This window comes from Dreissena polymorpha, chromosome 4, assembly GCF_020536995.1.
Source record: "Dreissena polymorpha isolate Duluth1 chromosome 4, UMN_Dpol_1.0, whole genome shotgun sequence".
NCBI lineage: Eukaryota > Metazoa > Mollusca > Bivalvia > Myida > Dreissenidae > Dreissena > Dreissena polymorpha.
In genome coordinates, this window is record NC_068358.1 from 32,253,207 (window position 1) to 32,273,491 (window position 20,285).

The following is a 20,285-nucleotide window of genomic DNA, read 5'->3' on the forward strand; positions in this document are numbered from 1 at the left end:
TCCTGATCTGTTAATTATGTAATATAAAGCTATTTTAGGCTATTGAAAGTGATTTTTTTGACGCCAACAATAACAGTTTTTCGCGGCCATGTTGTTGTTGTTGTATATCTTCACCGCCTATGTAGACGAACCTCTACCAGATATGTAGAGTTGAACAAAAGGTTATCGTTCCCACAACCAGTATCGTGTTGTCCTCCACCGTCTATGTACACTGAAGTATATACACAACTATTGTCTTGTCTTACAGTCTCTGAGCTTCTGCACTCAGCCGCTAGGGTCAATCCGTATAAATTCGGACAAAGGGAGAAATTCGGACAAAACATCGTAAACACTAAACACACACTAAACCTTGCCCCAGGCCTTCAGAGCCTACAGTGCTTTGGTCTTAATTAAAAATGTGTCAGTAAAATACTTGTATCAATTTATTTGATACTTGGGCAAGTGTCATTTGTGTTCGACATGTATAACATGAATACAGGTACTGGTCGCGGAATAATATTTATTTCGCATTAACTAAAAAAGCAAACATTTGAAGTAAGTGATTTCCCTTATTGCGATCCCCTCATCTGGTCTTCGTTCACAGAATTCCTGTACCAGCCATAGACTTTGCCTACCACGTTAACGTCATTCCCTGGGCAGCCCACGTTATTCCATCCTCCGTTCAAGTCATTACCTTGCGAGCCCACGTTATTCTGTCTCCCGCTTACAGCTTTCCCTTGTGAGGCAACGTTATTCGAACCCCGCTCACAGAATCATCTCGGGAGCCCACGTTATTCTCTCCTTCGCTCACGGCATAACCTTGCGAGCCAATGTGACATTATGAAATTATGATACTACCACATATGTTACTTAATGCATGTTAATGCTTCACGGTGCTTTTCAAACGCACGTGTTCGACGTAGATTTGCATAGCTTATACGCACATTAATTGTTCAAAAATAGACCTAATTCCTTTCCCATAAGGTATATAAACCTCTCCATCCTAGCTTTATTACCAGTTCTCAGATTTTCAGAGCAACGACAAAGGTTAGTATTTAACTAATACGTTTGACAAAAGTGTTAATGTTATTATCATTACTTATTTATTTAAAACGTTTTTTAGCATCATTAAATAATATAAATTATTTTCGAACTAACAACAACTATAGTGCTTTGATTTCCTTTTTTTTTTCAAAAATATTTAAAAAGGACTAAAGCAAGCATTTCGTTGAAAATGTTATGGCATTAACGAATATTAATTGGTTATAAGAATTACTGCTATAATTGCAATCTTAATGTTAGTAATATTTGGTGGCATTGACACGTTTATGTAATTTATGAATCGCCAGATGAACATACACCACATTAGAGAGGGTAATTAAGTGACAAACACGATTGCGACTTTCATTCGGAGACATGTATTTTTCGCCGTTTTACGCCCTGTGTTAATTGTATTAACATGAAGGTTCATAAACTAAATGAATTTTTGGATCACTGTGCAATAGAATTTTCATTAATATTATTTAATACAGATGCATATTTAAACAATACACATGATCGTATCAATTGGGTACATCGATTAGTAGTCAAGATACGTTATTTAACATTTTTATATAAAATTAATTGATTCGTGTATAAATGACCTGTCGTCAATAATTTATCGGATATCATTTTGTGTCCACGGCAAACGACGCTGTAGTATGAATAAAGATAAATACGTAATACATTCGAAAAGACCTCATTGCTTTAACACTTACTGTAAAAAATCTAAGGACCTATTTTATAGATCGAAACAAGTATTTTACAACCAGCCGAATAACACAACGCGTTTAAAAAAAATTTAAGCTAGGAGGTCATAGTGTGTTTGTAAGAGAAAAGCTAAATATAATTAAAATAACTTAGAGAAACGTCGTCTTAAATATATGAGTAAATCCGATTCTCAAAAATTTTGGAAAAACATTAAGAAATTTAAAGGCGGTAATAATAATCAAACCAATATAAATTTAAATGAATTTGTTAATCACTTTAAACAAATGTCGGCAACGCCAAATGAAAATTGTTTAAGAAATTGCAATTATGCTGATTCAGCCGACGGCATAAATATTGATTCTCTCGATGATCCATTTACGGCCGATGAAATTATTAAGACGATTTCGTCGATGTCCCGAAATAAAAGCGCTGATTTGGACGATAACGTGGCGGACTTTGTTTTATTGATTGTAAATAATTTATTGCTCCATACCTAGTTAAAATATTCAATTATTTATTTGATAGCAGCGTATATCCTGAGTCCTGGACAAAAGGCCCCAGTGTCCCATTCTTTAAAAAGGGCGATAAATCTAATCCGGCAAATTATAGAGGGATAACCCTAGTTAATATTATGGCTAAAATATTTTTTTTAACGCTGCGTAACCGTCTTAATAACTAGTGCGAGAATAAATCTATTTTAATGAATGTCAATTTGGTTTTAGAAACAATCGTAGTACGTCAGACTGTATATTTATTTTACATAGTATAATGCAGAAGGTTTTAGCGAATAATTGAAAACAATTGTGTGCCTTTGTAGACTATGAAAAAGCATTTGATACTGTCATTCATGATGCCCTATGGATTAAGCTTGTGAACTCAGGTATCAGCTGTAAAATGCTTAATATGCTTAAATCCATATCTGCAAATGTGAAATCTTGTGTAAATTGTTCAAGTTCAATGTCATACTCAGAATTGTTCGATGTATCATTAGGGGTCAAGCAAGGTGAGTCATTGTCACCTCTTTTGTTTATTTGGTTTATAAATGATATTGGTGATCACTTGAGTTCTACAAACCTATGTACTAATGATGTTGATATGTTATCTATTTTATGTTAATGTTTGCCGATGGCATTGCACTTTTTTCAACTGATCTCCGTAGTCTACAATACCAATTAAATTGTATAAATGAATATTCAAAAAAGTGGGTCCTCAACATAAACGTATAAAAAACTAAGGTATGCATATTTAAAAAAATATAAATATAAAAATATTCAGGGAACTCAACGGCGACAATATTGAAATAATAGATGTGTTTACGTACTTAGTGTTACATTTTTTCTATAACGGTTCACTTAAACGCGCAGTCGAAGCATTGAATGAGCAGGCTCTCAATGCATATAATCACCTTATCTCATTATTTAGCAGAATCAAATTAAATATTAAAACTAAATTATTACTTTTTGACGCAATGGTATCACCATTTATCACGTATGGCTGCGAAGTCTGGGGTATGTACGATATTCCCGAGGTTGATAAATTGCATTTCAAATTCTGTAAACAAATACTTGTGGTTCGTCAACAAACATCAAACGCGGCTGTACTAGGTGAACTTGGTCGCTTCCCAATATCAGTCATATGTAAAGAAAGAGCCCTTAATTATTGGTGTAAAATCAAAAGATCACATAATCATTTGTTAAATAGAGTATTTAATACATTAATTACTGACGACGCTTGCATGAATATTGATAGCAAACTGTGTTGGCCAAATCCTGTTAAAACTACACATGATTCACTTAGTTTCAGTTATTTATGGTTGCATCAGAATCACGAAATCGATTACATGTGTATACTAAAACAAAGAGTCCGTGATGTATACATTCAAACATGGTTTGAATGTTTACAGTCTCAAAATAAGCTTAAATACTATAACATATTTAAAAAAGAATTTTGTTTTGAAACCTACTTGAATTGTGTAGATAATGAAAAACATAGAATTGCTTTGAGTAGATTCCGATTGTGTTCGCATTACTTAGAAATAGAAAGAGCAAGATATAATAATATTAACGCCAATGATCGTAAATGTTAAATGTGTACTACTGGTATGATTGAATCTGAATTTCATTTTCTATGTATATGTCCAATTTATCGAGCTCTTAGGTCAAGATACAAAATAACGCTGTCCTTTGACACACTGAATTTTTGTGAAAAAAATATGTCAACAAAGTCTGTAAAACGTATCCGTAACGTATCGAAATGTATCTACTTTGCAATCTTAAAACGAAAAGATGTCATTGATTCTTCTGTTGCTTTCTAATTGCTTAAAATTCCGTCTCATTGTTGTTGTTGTTTTTTGCTACATTTTACTGTTTCTTTAGCCTTTTTGGCTTTATTTATATCATCTTTCGACATTATTTTATGTTATAATTTTCTTTCCTTTACTTGTAAAATATCAATAATCAATATTGCATACAATAATTCTCTGTATAGCCGAACTTCGTCTCACTGTGTATATGTATTTATACTGTGATTTATTTTGCCAAAAGCATGTATTGCTGATTATGCGAATAAATAAACCAACCATTCATTTGTTGAATACAGGTCACATTCGAGAAATATCGGCAAAAAATTGATACTTGATAGATGGAGACTTGATAGATTACTTATTTTACAGTTTTATCCAAAAGGAATATATACCTTTTGGAAATACAAATTAGAGAAAATTGTTAACGGTCTTGCAGAAATATGTATAAATAAATTCGCGAAAATATTCTTTTAGATCAATGTCTTTAACATGCCGTAAGATTATTTTTTCACTCTTTTAATAAACGTCATGTTAATGAATGAAACCAAATAATACTTGTGTTAAACATTTAGTTATTATTCCATATACAAATGATGTCGGTTCATGGAGTTAATAAATACATTTTGAAACGGAATTCCTTTCATCACTACTTTTCTAACAAAAACATGGAGTAAAATGCATGCATTATATTGTCTTTCACAAACAGTCTGGATGGGGTAACCGTCCCGCAGGCACCACATAATATCCACAATATACGCGTCTTTAATAGTCTTGAGCTGTCTTCGCATCTGTTAAATCGTTATCTTCTCTCTATATCTATTCAACAACGGAAATAAGCACGTTGAACGAGTTTATGACCCGACGAACGTTACACGTTTTAATGTAATGAAAATCAAAACTTTGAACACGAAAGACAGCTGCTTGTCAGAAAAGTAAGTGTTAAAAAAACGCTGGCTCGGTCTGGAGATGTTTCAACTTAAGGAGTTAGCAAGTGAAAGGCGTTTAGCATTGCGTGTATTTTAAGAATCTAATACCACACACAATTCGACAATGATTAAATGCGATTTTTTTTATAACTGTATTACTTATATTTGAACTATTATAGTTTAATGCTAACAATAATAATACAACTCTCTTCTATTTCACTCTGTTTCATTACTGTAAAACCATTAAATTTCGTGTGGTACGAATTTTCGTGGATTTCGTTGGTCCGCTGAACCACGAAGTCAAGTACCAACGATTATTTATACATTCCTAATGCCATTTCCGACATTTCTTTTGTTGTCGGTTATCCGAGATATTTGTTTTTGTAATATTAATTTCACTTCAGTAGGTCACATTACACTATATCTATGAGTTTTTCTTTTTTATTCATCATCGTTAACAGTTTGCAGATTTCTCTCATATGTCAATTAGTGCCAATTTAAGTTAAAAGAGACTTAACGTTTTTCACACATATATTTTGGGGACCTTATTACTCAATTGTTACTAATAGGGGACCGATTGCGCTGAGAATTGCAAATATTGTCAAAACAACATTGATGGCAATAAGCGAGCGGGTCCCCACCAGTGCGCCGCTTTATCGCTCTGTTCGACAATTATCAGCAACACTTTAATGCTTCAATGCACATTAACCTCATGTCTTGCCGACAACACAGATTAGCAGATTATGTCTCGAAAATTTGAAATCCACGAAATAACGTTTTAACGATAAGTTGTTTTTTAATTTGCAATCCACGAAATTACGTGTCAACGAATTAGTTGTTTTTTTATTAAACCACGAAATTTCATACAGACGAATTTATACGTTTACAGTAATTACCGAGTACAATACTTTTGGACGCTGCGAAATAGCGAATATAAATATTAAAATAATTATTATAGGCGATACATGTGTTCGAAACGAGTGTTTAGCGCCCAACTCTAAACATTTAAGAACATTCAGCAACCCATGGACGTAATGGCTTGAGCTAAGACTGCTATTTTGTAAAGTCTAAATCCGTATGGAGACCACAATACCAATGCATAACATGTCTTCTACTTTTCACTGTAGGTAATACGATGTTCTCAACTGTCACACTTGTGCTGGTCGTGTCATGCTTCGGCGCAGCGTTAGGTACCTATAAACCATACTGGAACTCGTATTTGCCAGTACAAGGTGCAGGCAACGGCGGCTATTGGAACTCGTATGTGCCGCAATATGGGAACTATGGGCCGCAAAAATATCCTGGTTACTCAGGTAAAAAAAAACACAATAATATCTATGTGTGTATCCTAAAAGATACAACACCGATATAATACATCAACTAATAGGTTGACACTGATTTGAAATGTTTTATGATGTTGACATTTGTACAAGTTAGGACAACATACGTGTATAACAAACAAGAAGACGTGTCAGGGCAGAATTAACTTTGTGAAGCAACGCAGCGCAGAAAATGCAGACCAAAGTTAGATGTTTTATGCATATGTTATACAATACAGTATGGTTATGGACGTTTTTGATAGAATACTTTTATAAATGCAAGAAGTGAAATTAATACAAGATAATGCTTTTAATTCACTTCCATTAACTTAAAATTGGGTAATTCATTAATATAAATCTTTCTTTAATTATATTGAATTTGCATTAATACAAAGTGTATGTTTATTTTACTCTAAATTCGATGTTCAAACATCGACTAGATCCCTGTTGAATACTTGTGGATCGGATTAAACAGAAACTTACTCCTGACTAAGTATTGATATAACGGCTTTGTCATACTAACATTGTTGTTATTAAATAACACCTTTTCCGGTTGATTTCATGCATTATTTTCATCACGGTCTTTTTAGCATATAAGCAATTATTCCAAAAAGGATAATATTTTTTAAGTGTTTAGCTCATACTCATCGTTATTGATACCAAATTGAACTAAGCGTTTTGTTTTGTAGGTTCTTATTGGCCTGGAGCATGTAAGTACATGTATACAAGTGGTTGTTATGTTTTATTAATGTATTAAATATTTATTTCAATGACAATATATTTAATATATCATGTAATGTTTACTTATTGCATTTAAATTAGTTGGTTAAACAAATATACAAAACTCAAATAACATTATCTCATATGTTAAACTACTTTAATATAAATAATTAATGAAATATCAACATATAATACGTTTGTATGCCGTAACAATTATTATTAAAGGGGGTGGCTGGCAAGGGGATAACGTCGGCTCGCAAAAGAATTCCGTGGACGGCACAGGCAATTACGTGGGCTGGCAAAAGAATTATGTGAATTAAGTACAGATGAAATTGAACGAAATAAAGACCAAAACATGCAGAGAATGTTTGCTTTTGATTGACAATTATTTATACTTAATAAATATTTTTCAGCAACAAGTAAATTTATTGATGTCATAAATGTGGTATGCACTTGAAATGAACTCATGTTAAGTCAATTGAAGTATTTTCACGACAAATGTGAAATGAAAAAATTTGTTTATGTTTACATTAATTAGTGTAATAAGTGTATTTATTCACCTATTATGAAAACAGTTACAAAGAATGACGCTGGGCCCGTATGGACGATCTGATTTTAAAACGATACCGTACAAATAATACCTATCTGATCAGCGTTTCGCACATTTTTGACTTTTATATGGTCTCTTTTTATTTACCACTACCAATAATAAACACCCTGATTATTATTAAGTATTGTTTTCTTAAATGCAACATATCCTTCATGTTCACATCTGCTGCCGTACCACTATTCATGCTCAAGCAAAACGTACTATGCTAATATTGATACTATGATGATTTTAACACATCCTTTAATAATGATCCAGCATTTTCATACGCTTACCGAAAAATTAACCAGCGCGTATTTCAGTAGTGTTTGTTTAGATCATATAGTAAACAATAGCGGTAAATGTTGATGCTAAATGTGCGCTAGACAACGGTTTGTGTTTATCAAAAACAATATTGCATACAACACACGTGCATTTCCTTTTACATTTTACGTACTCGGACTGATTTAAATCCTGTTTGAATATACACATGGTGATTTGAAGAATGACAATCCCAGTTCTGTGTCAATTGAATATTATGAGGTCTGACTTTCTTCGAGCGGAAAGTAAAAACAATGGCATGATTCATCGATCACACTAAACCGGAAAACCATGGAACCTCGAAGCTCGAATGTTTTCCTGCCTAAAGATAATTTTGTAATATAAGACTATAGAAATAATAATATGGATGCGTCAGTCGCCGTCGTTTCCCTCCGATATGGGATTAAATTAATCGTTTAAGTAGTGTATTACGAACTGGAACTCTACGCGACCCGGCGAACACACAATACAATTATGTTTTTTCTAGATTGCACGAGAAAGTGAATATGTATATAACAACGCGTAGCAAAACATCACCAGTCATCCAATACATAGCCGGAATTAAATTAAAGTTCCAACAATATTATCACACAAGTATTTCTTTCAAACCATGTTTGGTTGAGCACAGTAAGCATGCATGTAGACAAATAATTTATCATTGTAATAATCTGTAAGTTGCATATAAATTAATATTCTTCGCCACTTACGTAGCTAAATAGAACATGAATGTTCGTATTGTATGTTCGCTGCATGGACGGGTGTGTATGCCTCAAGATAAGGTGATATTGAACAATGTGGTGTTAGGCTTCAACATCCGCTTAATACGTGGCGAGATGTGATTGTTTCTTTGATTAGATGTATGTCTTCTTCGCGTCAAGAATTTCCATATCTGCTGTTGTTTATATCAAGTCATCGCGTTTGTGGCAATGATGCAAGTTCTCAGTGTATCAACTGGTTGATGCGTTTTTCGATCACATCACTCTCTGTTGATTGATGTCTATATGTACACTTTTATTGAGTGATGTGTACACAACTAAATTATTTTTTCTTAGCTCAACTAAATTAAAGTGGGGACAGAACAAGTAAGAAGAACAAAAATGGCGTGTACAATCCAACACATAGATTGAAAAAAGCAGAAAATATACATTGATAAAAGGAACTGTAAACGCTAACAAATAGTATTGGCTTAAACGTTATGCAGGTCTTCATCCTTAGCGCACAACACATAATACACACATTTAACTTAAAATTGAAAACCTCACACCTTTGAAGATAAGAAAGGGACGTCCTATGTACTATACAAAATTTACACTGCATAAACATAATCATGAATTATATTGATTTAATTGTCAAAGTGATATAAGATAAATGGCAATACAATAAACAAATAATATAACTAGCAAAGGACCAAGACGGCCCAATATAGCCCATCTGTGTAAATGTTGTTAAGAGAAAAGTATATTTTATATTTCGTAGTTTTCCGCATAAAGAGTTTATATCGACCATATTCCCCCGAAGTCGACAGGTTTTGACATCAGAGACAGAATTGGAACAAAATATATAGAATGTCTCCAAATAATCTTAAATTAAAGACACGCCAGATTATGACCAAGTGGTTTTAGAGAGGATACTTTGAAAGTGATTTTGCTAATAAAATCATGGACAAATGAATCATAGGGCGTGGCCAATAATGGAACAAAGTGCATGATTAAAACAAATTTCTTAGAGGAACGCTACCTGATGTAAAATACCAGATATAACTGTTTTAAGTATTTTCAGTTTCACAGTTATTGTTCGGAATATGGGTTAAGGTCTGCAAATTGTTATGTTTCCGGTACCGAACCAGGTGTTTATGGTTTTTGCAAATCGAGAACGCCATTAGTTCTAGTGCTCCCTTTACTTAGTCAAGTGTTAAAATTACGAGCATATGCGACGCAAAATGTAAACAATAAAATGAAAATATAAGTATCTTAATCAGTTTTTAAAATCAATGTACGATTTCAGTAAGTCATTATGCTGTATTTTGAGTATTTATTTAAAGTAGATTATTTCAAAAATGATGGTTCCATAAGATTGTATCTTGTGACAAATTGTGTTTTACTGTTAAAAAAAGTCAAGTTAATGCCATCGAAAACAGATGTCGAACATAATTCGAAAATAAATTAAAGGTATGCCATATTCGAAGAAATGTGCCGTATAGACGTCGCAAAGTTCTTTTATTAGTCATGCTGTTTTTCCGGGTGTACGACCGTGCATTATTGTTTGAGCCGTTGTGTTTGTTTTGTAAATCTTCATACGACGCAGTGTAACAAGGTTAACGTGTCCTTCTGCCTCAAAGTTCAAGTGTAACCTAAGGGAAAAAGTCACATTATGACATACAACAGCTTGCAACTCATTGTTCTATCATAACAATTATTTCATGGATGATTGATGAACAGTCAAAACTATTGTCCCAAGGTTTCATGGATGACTTTAGAAATGTTGCACGAGGCCGATACCTGTATTGGTCACAACATTTGTTTCTCTTACAAGTTACTATGCACTGGTAACTTGATAAGATCTTATACAGTTTATCACATGTTAAATGTCATTCTTTATGTCTGTATTTGTTTATCAGGAAAGGCTGGCAAGTTTGATCGTGCGGGTAATACACTTTCCGGCTGAACACAACACTTCGAAACCATGCAGCAGCATCGGTGATATAGATGTCGGTAATGCATCCTTCCTGGAATTAACAGCGTCACGGGAGAATTGCTAAGTGAGTGCCATTCAAACAGGGCAAGAAGTCCAGACTGTACCCACAGTTTATCCAGTTACATCGTCAACTCAACTGCAAGGTGGACCTACGTTACCCCTTGGAACCTACAACCACAGTGACAGGCGGGACCTTGTCCAGCAGTCTAGCTACAGGGCTCCAGTGTACTATTTCAGTTCCTGCTCAGTGACAATTAATCACAACTAGTTGGTGAAGCTGGAGTAGCCAAGTGTGAGAACAGTTATATATGTGACTACAAACAGTGTTAATTTGACTTCATTATAACTTTCGGAGATATTGAAAGACGGAAAGGTTGATTATGATGTGTAACCGTATGTTGTAGTATTACCATTGAGCATGAAATTAAAACAGTGAATACAATTAAAACAAGAGTCATTTGCCGTTTGACATTTCCTATACTTCAACATGTGTTGAAAGATGTCTATGTTAAGGTTTCAATAACACTGTTGTGTTTAAATATAATTCGCTCTTTTTCGCTATGTTTGAAATTTGATCAGGTAATAAAGCAGTTATTTCATGGATTCTTGGTGAACAGTTAAAACTGTTGTCCCTCGGTTTCAGGGCTGACATTTGGATCTGTTACCCGAGGCCGATTCCAAAGTCATCCCTTATACCTTAGGACAACAGTTTTGACTGTTCACCGCGCATCAATGAAGTAACCGTATATTGTTATTGATATTCAAACTAAATATTTACCTTCATAATTGCATGTTACATTACGTATACTGTTCCTCTAAAATTGATCGTCGTTCTGTTTTCCTAAAAATCGATATGCTCTTCTTCTCTTCCCTCCAATCAATCATTATAATGCTATTGGTTGTAGATCTAATTGTTGTCGATACATTTGTAAAACCTCAAACCTTTGCGGCAATTGAAAATGGATTCAATTTTAACACATTACACTTTGTCTATTGACCATTGTTACATATATCTATAAAATGCAACCGTTTATGAAAGAACACATGTTTAAACAATAAAACGTGCGCCTTGCCGGACGAACAGCAAGACTAACTGACGGACTTTTCGACGACTATATGACACACAATCGATTTAATTTCATACTCCATATATGGTAAGAAATTTAATATTAAATAAGATGTATTCATTAAATACTCAATAGAAAGAATAATTCCTAATCAAATCGTACATTTTATTAAATACACATTATGATACTTCTATTTTGGTTTTATTAATTACATTTTAGTCGGATATGATGGCATTTGTTTTATATATATTTAAGTTAGGGGAGTTTTTGATCTGATCGATATGTACAATCATTAACGCCATGTTTAGTTCGGGAACAGCAAATACTGCATTCAGTTTGACTATTCCGATGCAGACCACATGTAAAGGTTTATTTATTCATCTATACAAGAATAATCATAACTTGTAAATTGTTGATTTTTTTAAATATTCGTTGACAGCAGTTAAATCCTCTACAAGTTCAAACTTTTATGTTTACTTTTATCTGACTAGAGAGATAATTGTGTACACGTTATCAAATAACGATGTAGACACTACACAGAAGAAAAATACATTTTACGTTCGGTTAGAAAAATAATCCGATGGACGAAAAATGAGTTATTTTATAGTTATATCGGCTCCGTGATCTAGTGTTTAGAGCGGCCGATACATCAACTACTTTAATGAAGGGGTACGAGTGCCAACCGGTCAAGTGCCCGTTATACATGCCGGGAATCGGGAGCAAATGTGTTTATATGAAAGATATCTCATAGGTCAAACAGCCTGGCCCTTAGTCGCAGGTGGACTATAAAATGCAAACAATTTCCATATCCGAAATAGACCCTTTTAGTTATTGCCGGTTTTTAATTATCTCCCCTGTGTGACGTTATGCGATGATAATCGGGTGTATCGATTGTAAACGAGAACAGAAATCTTGTTTGAAAATGTATTTTTCAACGATGTAAATGGACTGAACATATGCACGAAAAGGGTTGTACTTATCTAATTGTTAATCATGTATTATTTTCTAATGAAATTTTGATATTCGGTTTTGTATTGCTGATAAAGCAGCGGTATTGTCAGAGAACGTGATCGGAAGACTAAATACTGAAAATCCTATAAAACAAAACATTTAAATAAGCCGTATTTTTTCTTATAGTAAGACTTTTATAAATGAAGTTTCAACAATAATGAAACATATCTTTATTTAATTACAATTTTAAGTGGTGCGGACATTGCTGTTGTTCATCAGCGATCGAATGTGTAAGAGGTGCATTTAATCACGGACTCTAGATGACAATATACGCTCCGTGATTTAATCAATTGTAAAACAAAGCCCTAAAAAAGCGGAATACATAACAGTTGTTAAATTGTATCATTTTCTTTTCCATTGAATGATTTTTCGTTGCGTTTCGATTGAATGACAATATTAATAATTTTAAGTATACAAATGGAAAAGTGGTGGGGAAAGTGTTATTTTTCATCAGCAATCGAAAGTGCATTAATTATAAAACAAAGCCCTAACAGGCGGAATACATTACAATTTTTCTTATGCTGTGGTGATTTTCGTTTCCATTGAGTGGATCTTCGTTTCGTTTACATTAAATGACAATATTAATAAATGTTATCAAACATACGGAAAAGAACTCTGCATATTATGCAAATCGAACTGTCTTTGAATGTATACTGAAATCTCTTTACTAGTGATAAGGAGTAATACAAATCTAGAATTGTATGATCAATACATCTATATATTTAATTTATTTAACGCAAGTATTGTTTGCCCTAATGTGATTGCTTGCTTTCATGATGGTGTTTCGTACACTGCAATAACGTACTTGAAATCTATACACGTAATAGCGGAGCTAACATTTGCCGGTACCCGTTAAATACCTCAATTGCGTAGCAGTTAAATTGCACAATATTTTTAATTTATTTATAGTTATTTAACACTGTATTATTATGATAAAACTGGCTAATATATATACACTAGTTCTATAAATCCATTTCCGAAAATGTCTTCCTTTTTTTAAATGTTAAAATATTTTATTGACGCAACTGTTCAGTATTTTGGCTTTAAAATTTGGCTTAAAAGACTGCCTAAAATGCCAAGGGGGCGGGGTGACATGGGGGTATCATATAAATTGTGTCTAATTACCAGACACTAGGCTGCAACATGTGGTTTATGCGAGGACCCAAGTATAGGTCCCTGGGTTTATGACACCTTCAAGTTGTTGTCTTTGTAATTGTCTGGACAGTATCCGATCATAACGAGATAATCGGGTGCAATAAAACACTGGGATAAAAATGCTGCAACAAAGAGTGTCAACATTGGTGTGAACAATTAATTCAAACAATAAAATTAATCAAGCGAATTTATTTTATGTGTAACAAGATAAGTTTTCTTCAGACAAATAAATGTTCAAATCAGGTACAATATATTGCGTACATAAAATCGTTCTATTTGTTGTTTGTTATCATCATTATTTGTTTTCGTTCGTTAAATATAATTTATTCTGAAATAAGTTCACTTTTTGAGAATTGTTTAACGAAAGAATGGTCGCGAAGAAGTGCCACGTATGGAGATTTTTGTCATAACCACATACCGAGCTCTTATATTGTGTTCTACTCTCGAGTTCGTTGTTAGCAAAAACAAATAATAACAACAATATAATCGTTTCAAAAATGCATGTCCTTGCATGCAATGTTTTATTCAGACATAATTAGTAAAATTTTATTTGATATTTTGCATGATAATCATTAAAAACGATGATTTTGTTAACCTTCCCTATATGCGCTTATATTAATTCCACCTCTTTTTGCCAACCAGTGGGCGGAGTCTAAACTTTGCAGGTGGGGTGAATTGACACTTCAATTCCCATTTTCAATGGTAAAGGTCATGTTCGCAAGTGGTAAAAAAGCGCTCAAATCATATGCCAAAGATCAATACGATTAAAATATAAACGTTCGGCGCTTTTTTCAATATTTGGCATTTTAATAAAATATTTACGTTCAAAGTTAAGCAAAGACATTAATTCTCGGTCTTTGAGTTAAGTGTTAACAGTACGGGATTTGTCTTGCGACACACAGGGCTATTGGACGGAATGTTTAAAGCCACACACCTTGAAATGAAATACATGGCATAGTAAATTATAGTATAAATAAGAAACATATTTTATCTATGCCAATTAGAATATATCTGGTGGTAACAAGGTAGAAATCCGTCTCTTTTGCGCTTTAAAACTTAAAAATAATCGCTTTTGTCGAAATGGACGTATACGTCTAGAAATCCTACTTTCTGTTTTAAAAGCGATACCGTTTGAAAAATAATAAATCAATTGCTAACTATGCTATACATTAATTTTATCTATCTAAAATGGAATATATCTGGTGGTTACAAGATAGAAATCCGTCTGTTAAAACTTTAAATAAACGCGTTTGTCGAAATGGACGTATAAGTATAGAAATCCTACTGACGGTTTTAACATTTTAAAAAATAATAAATTACTTGCTAACTAGGCTATAGATTTAATTACAATTTTACACACTTTCAAATTGCATCTATATGTATTGATTAATATGCACTTCATTTCAAGGTGTGTGGCTTTAATATATTTTCACGCGTCAACGTACTTAAATGAAATATGCGAAAAGCGATAGCTGTAATAGGCGTAAATATAATAAAAAATGAAATATTTTTGCAATTTACGCATATATAGTGCACGAGACGTTGATATTATCAGCGACACTGCACAATTGTCTCTCTGGCAGATTTTGTATCATCTCATTACGTCACATCCGGCTAAGGGACACAACTCTTACACAAGTAAATGCGAATAACTGAAAGGGTCTATTCTTACGTCTGAATGCCTTTCAGGTAATAAGTTTTTCAATAGAACACACACGGGCGATCGTTTAAAATATTTAACGCAATCAAAAAGATAACATTTCCCCCATCACATAGTTAAAAAAAATAACACTTAGTTTGCATAAAGTCTATATACGCTTCTTGGTGGAAAATGGCCATCGGGGTCAAACGCACCCAACAAATACCAGGTTAATGTTTAAAAATCGCGGTTGACTCTACGTACACATGAACACCTTCTGGGCATTATTACCATGCGATGGATCCCGATGTTAACTGTTTACATATGCCAGTATCTCATTAAACAATTTCATAGTGAGGACTAGTCATAATGGTCAATCGCGTCGTGTTAATCCCCGGTTGCTGTACGCGGGTCCCTTTTTGACAGTATAAAACCTATAATACAATAATCAAACAGTGCACAATAATCAAACAGTGCGATCAAACCTAATGACCAGTTTTGCATTTATTATATAAAATATACATAGGTCTCATTCCCCAAAGTCATTACACAGACAAGAATATGGTAAACAGATTAGGGTTTTCATTCACGTTTCAATTTGATGATTTTTTTGTCAGCAGGGGTAAATAATACTAAGATAGTTAAATACTGGTATTGTACTTATATTTAAGAAAAAATCATACTGCTTAGTACATACAAACACGAAAACCTTGCACATGTAACCACTAAGAACGGATGTTGTTTTTCAGAGGACACAAGTATGTTGATAATTAATTCTGAACGAAGTGTGTGACGTTTACTAGCCTATGAAGCTGCTAAACCCACTGTGTGCATCGACCGTTGAAAGTTAGAGTGAGTATAAATGTTATCAAATTTAGCACCAAACCTAGATGTTGCCTATAGATTTCCACAAAACCTGTGAATGTTAACATACACGCCAAGTCTTAAACTGTAATATGATGTATGCATTTTCGTATAGTTGTCACCCACTTGGTTTACATCATGTCAATCGAGCATAGTACACTGGCTGCATATGTGGAGGTGTGGTGTGTGGAATGTTTTATAAAGCCGTATACAGTAATACAGCGCACCAAAAATCTGTGAAACTTGGAAAACTGTGGAAATACGTATAACTGCAATATATCGTATGTCACATCATAAAGTGTTCATCTACACAATACGTTAAAATCATGCAATTGTGTTTAACAATTGACCATGCCTAATGAGGCATATTGTTTTATTGCAAAATAGTTTCAAAATATCTTCTCTGAAACCATTATATCCTAAGTTGGTATGTCTATAATGTAGCATTGTTTAGAAATATTAGCCATATTATGTTCAAATCCTGTCACTTAACATAAAAAGTATGTCTGTGTTTTTTTCAATGAAGCAATCGTTTACCGCGATGATGTTTCTTTTGCGTGGATATAAGATACGAAGTAACTGACTTTTTAAGACTTCTAAAGTTCCAAGGCACACTTTTAAATACTATAGAAGAGTCTAGGAAGGTTTTGATCGTTTACGGTTTGAATACTATTATTGTCAAACGCCAATGTTAGCGTTTAACATGATTTTGTTGAATTCATCAAAGGAATGCAATTGTCAGAAAAGTTAATTAAATATAGACTATAATGTATATTCTAATTATGTACACTTAAACAAAAACCGACCGACACATAAACGCATTTCGTTATTTCATATGAATATTATAAAAACTCTTCAATTTAGTTAATATGCAGTCATGTCATGTGTATACCACATGTATGGCATAACAAAAGGTAACCATTGCTTAATACTATTTATTAAGTATTGTCAACAAAAGCAAACATTTTCTGTACGTGTTGATCGTTATTGTGTTCCATTTCATCTGTACTTAGTTCACGGAATTCCATTGCGAGCCCACGTAATTGCCTTTACCGTCCACGGAATTCCATTGCCAGCCCACATCATTCCCATACCCGCTCACATCATTCCCTTGTGATCCTACGGCATTTCCATACCCGCGCACGGAATTACCTTGCGAGCCAACGTTATTGCCCCCTTAAATAAAAATTGTTACGACATACAAACGTAATTCAAGTTGGTATTTCATTAATAATTTCTATCAAATAAGTTGAAGAACTGAAATACAACGAATTTAATCTGATGTTTTTATCTGTATTATGAACTAATTTATATGCAACTAGTTAACATTAGATCTACATGGTTTATTAAATATATTTGTCATTGAAATAAATATTTAATAAATACATAACAGGTAAGACCCATTTATATACTTACATCCAGGCCAATAGGAACCTACACAAATAAAAGGCTTAGGTCAATTTGGTATCAATTATGCTTTATATATTTGAAAACAGCTTTTTAAAATAGTAAACAATTTGGATTATTGAGCATATGCTAAAAATACCATAAACAAAATAATGTTTGAACTTGACCGAAGAATGGTGTTATTTAATAACAAAGTATAAATTGTTTGACCAAGCCGATATATCAATACGGTATTTGTAACATGTTTATGTTGTATCCGATGCAGAATTATTCAAAAAGGCAGAAGTCGATGTTTGAACATTAAAAGTAAACTAAACATTTAATCAAAGTGGTATAATGGTATAATATTTGCAAATTCAATGTCAATAGAAAAACATTTATCTTAATGGATTCCAATTTTTAAGTTAATTGAAGTGAATTGATATCGTTATTTCGTATTAATCTTAATTCTAATATGTATATCAGTATGCTATCAAAGACGTCTATAACCATATTCTAGTGTGAAAATATATACATAACACTTCTTATTTATGTGTGCATTTTCTGCGCTGTGTTAATTTATGTAAATACTGCCTTGACACGTGTTTGTTTGTTATATAACTATGTTGTCCTAACTTGTGCCAATGCCAACATAAAAAAACATATCAACTCAGTTTCTACATAGTAACTACTATATATTATATTGGTACTGTATCGATTATGATACTATCAAGTACATTATTGTTTTCTTACCTGAATAACTAGGATATTGTTGCGGCCAATAGCTCCCATATTTTGGCACATTCGAGTTCCAATATCCGCCCTTTCCGGAACCTTGACCTGGCAAATACGAGTTCCAGTATGGGCTCCAGCTACTGAATGCTGCCCCGCAGCATGACACCAACAGCACAAGTGTGACAGTTGAAAACATCGTAATACCTACAGTGAAAAGAATTAGAGAGGTAAAGTTGTTTTGTGGTCTCCTATAGGATTTAGACCTAAGACAAAAGCAGTCTTAGCTCAAGCCATTAAGTCTCAGAGTTGATGAGTGTTCTTCAATTTTTAGAGTTTGGCGATCACAACGAAATATCGAAAACATTTATCGCTTATTTTAATTACTGTTATTTTATACGCTATTTCGCAACTTCCACATGTCCTGTACTAGAGAAGTAATGACAACATAATGAAACAGATAAAACAGCAAGGTTGTTATAAATAAAATATAATAGTTAAAATATAATTATTGTATCTTTATTTTGTTTGTTCACATTTAATCATGGTCGAATTATACCATTAGATTGATACAATAGACAAATGCCAAACACGTTCCATTTGTTAATTCCACAATTTGACACATCTTCAGACCGAGCGAGCTTTTACAAAAATAATTGACAAGCAGCTGTCTTTCCGTGTCCAAACTTTTGATTGTCATTACATTCAAATACTTGCCGTGCGTCCGGTCATATACTTTTTTAACGTGTTTTGTTTCTATTTTTTCAATAAATAAAGCGGGTAGGAAAACGATTAAACAGGAGAGTAGGAAGCGCGAGAACATAGAGGACGAGGATGTTGTATATGGGGTGTGTAGCCTGCGGAAAGGTTATCACATACAGACTGTTTGCGAATGAGTCTATAATGTCTACGCGGTATTCGATGTTTTTGTTAGAAAAGCATTTATAAAATAAATGCCGTTTCAAAATGCATATAATTAATTCATGGAACTAGACAATTTGTATATTGAATAATAATTAAGTGTTTTACACAAGTATTTGTTTGTTTCACTCATTTTCATGAACTGTATACAAAGAGTTCAAGAAGAACATAACGACGTATTAACCTTGATGATCTAAACAAAATTACTCTCGCATATGCATTTTTAAGTATTCATGTAAGACTGTTACACATGTTAACGTATTTGTCTTTGTTAAAGTATATATTGGATAAAAATGTGCTTGCCATTAGTTCGACAAATAATGGTCGGGTTCAAATCATTTCTATAGTGATTATATGGTATACAAAAGAAGTTAAAACAGGCATTTAGTGTGAAGTAGACAGGAGGTGTAAAATATGTATGTATAGATAACTTCTGAGCCAGTTAGAGTTAAATAAGTCATCTAAAAAGTATCCATGACAATGACTTAATTAATCATGCTCGCTTCCCGATGTTTTTGTCATAGCCGATGCCACATATCTAAATGCATGGCGCGGGAATATTTGTATCAACAGTCGCAGATAATAGCCACCTATTCTTAAATAAATGATGATCCTACCTAATAGAGTTTGTTTCCCAAAACTGTTTAAACTAAATGATTTCGCTAAAATGAAAACAATAAGTGGTTATAAAGAGTTACCGATGAAATGTAAATATTTTCTGCAATACTTTAAAGACAATAATATATGTTGTGGCTGTGTTAGACGTGACACACCGTATCATATGCGACAAACTTTAGATGCATGCACATGCAACTATTTGACACGTAAGAACAATACAGTTCTGCCACTAATAATCTGTTAAGATCTGTAATCTTTAACACAATACAGTTTTTTTTTTTAATTTAGCACATATA

General features: G+C 33.2%; 2 protein-coding genes across 2 annotated transcripts in view; both read left to right on the forward strand.

Moving 5' to 3' along the window:
- The first annotated feature begins 999 nt into the window (after nucleotides 1-999).
- LOC127879073 (neuropeptide-like protein 29) overlaps nucleotides 1,000-20,285 on the forward strand; it is a 33,894-nt gene continuing 14,608 nt past the window's right edge. The window contains exon 1 of the mRNA XM_052425669.1: nucleotides 1,000-1,026. The gene's annotated coding sequence lies outside the window, so the exon portion shown is untranslated. The remainder of the gene's footprint in view (nucleotides 1,027-20,285) is intronic.
- Nucleotides 4,882-7,406, forward strand: LOC127879075 (neuropeptide-like protein 29). Its single transcript, XM_052425670.1, has 4 exons — nucleotides 4,882-4,962; nucleotides 6,084-6,269; nucleotides 6,965-6,985; nucleotides 7,221-7,406. The coding sequence occupies exons 2-4, from the start codon at nucleotides 6,092-6,094 to the stop codon at nucleotides 7,313-7,315; spliced, it is 294 nt and encodes a 97-aa protein (XP_052281630.1). The 5' UTR covers nucleotides 4,882-4,962; nucleotides 6,084-6,091; the 3' UTR covers nucleotides 7,316-7,406.

What these genes read in the sequence shown, in the direction of transcription:
- LOC127879075 (XM_052425670.1), top strand. Translation starts at nt 6,092, where the DNA reads ATGTTCTCAACTGTCACACTTGTGCTGGTCGTGTCATGCTTCGGCGCA. An exon ending in AAAATATCCTGGTTACTCAG is followed by an intron (nt 6,270 to 6,964) that starts GTAAAAAAAAAC and finishes TTTGTTTTGTAG; the next exon opens with GTTCTTATTGGCCTGGAGCA. An exon ending in TTCTTATTGGCCTGGAGCAT is followed by an intron (nt 6,986 to 7,220) that starts GTAAGTACATGT and finishes TTATTATTAAAG; the next exon opens with GGGGTGGCTGGCAAGGGGAT.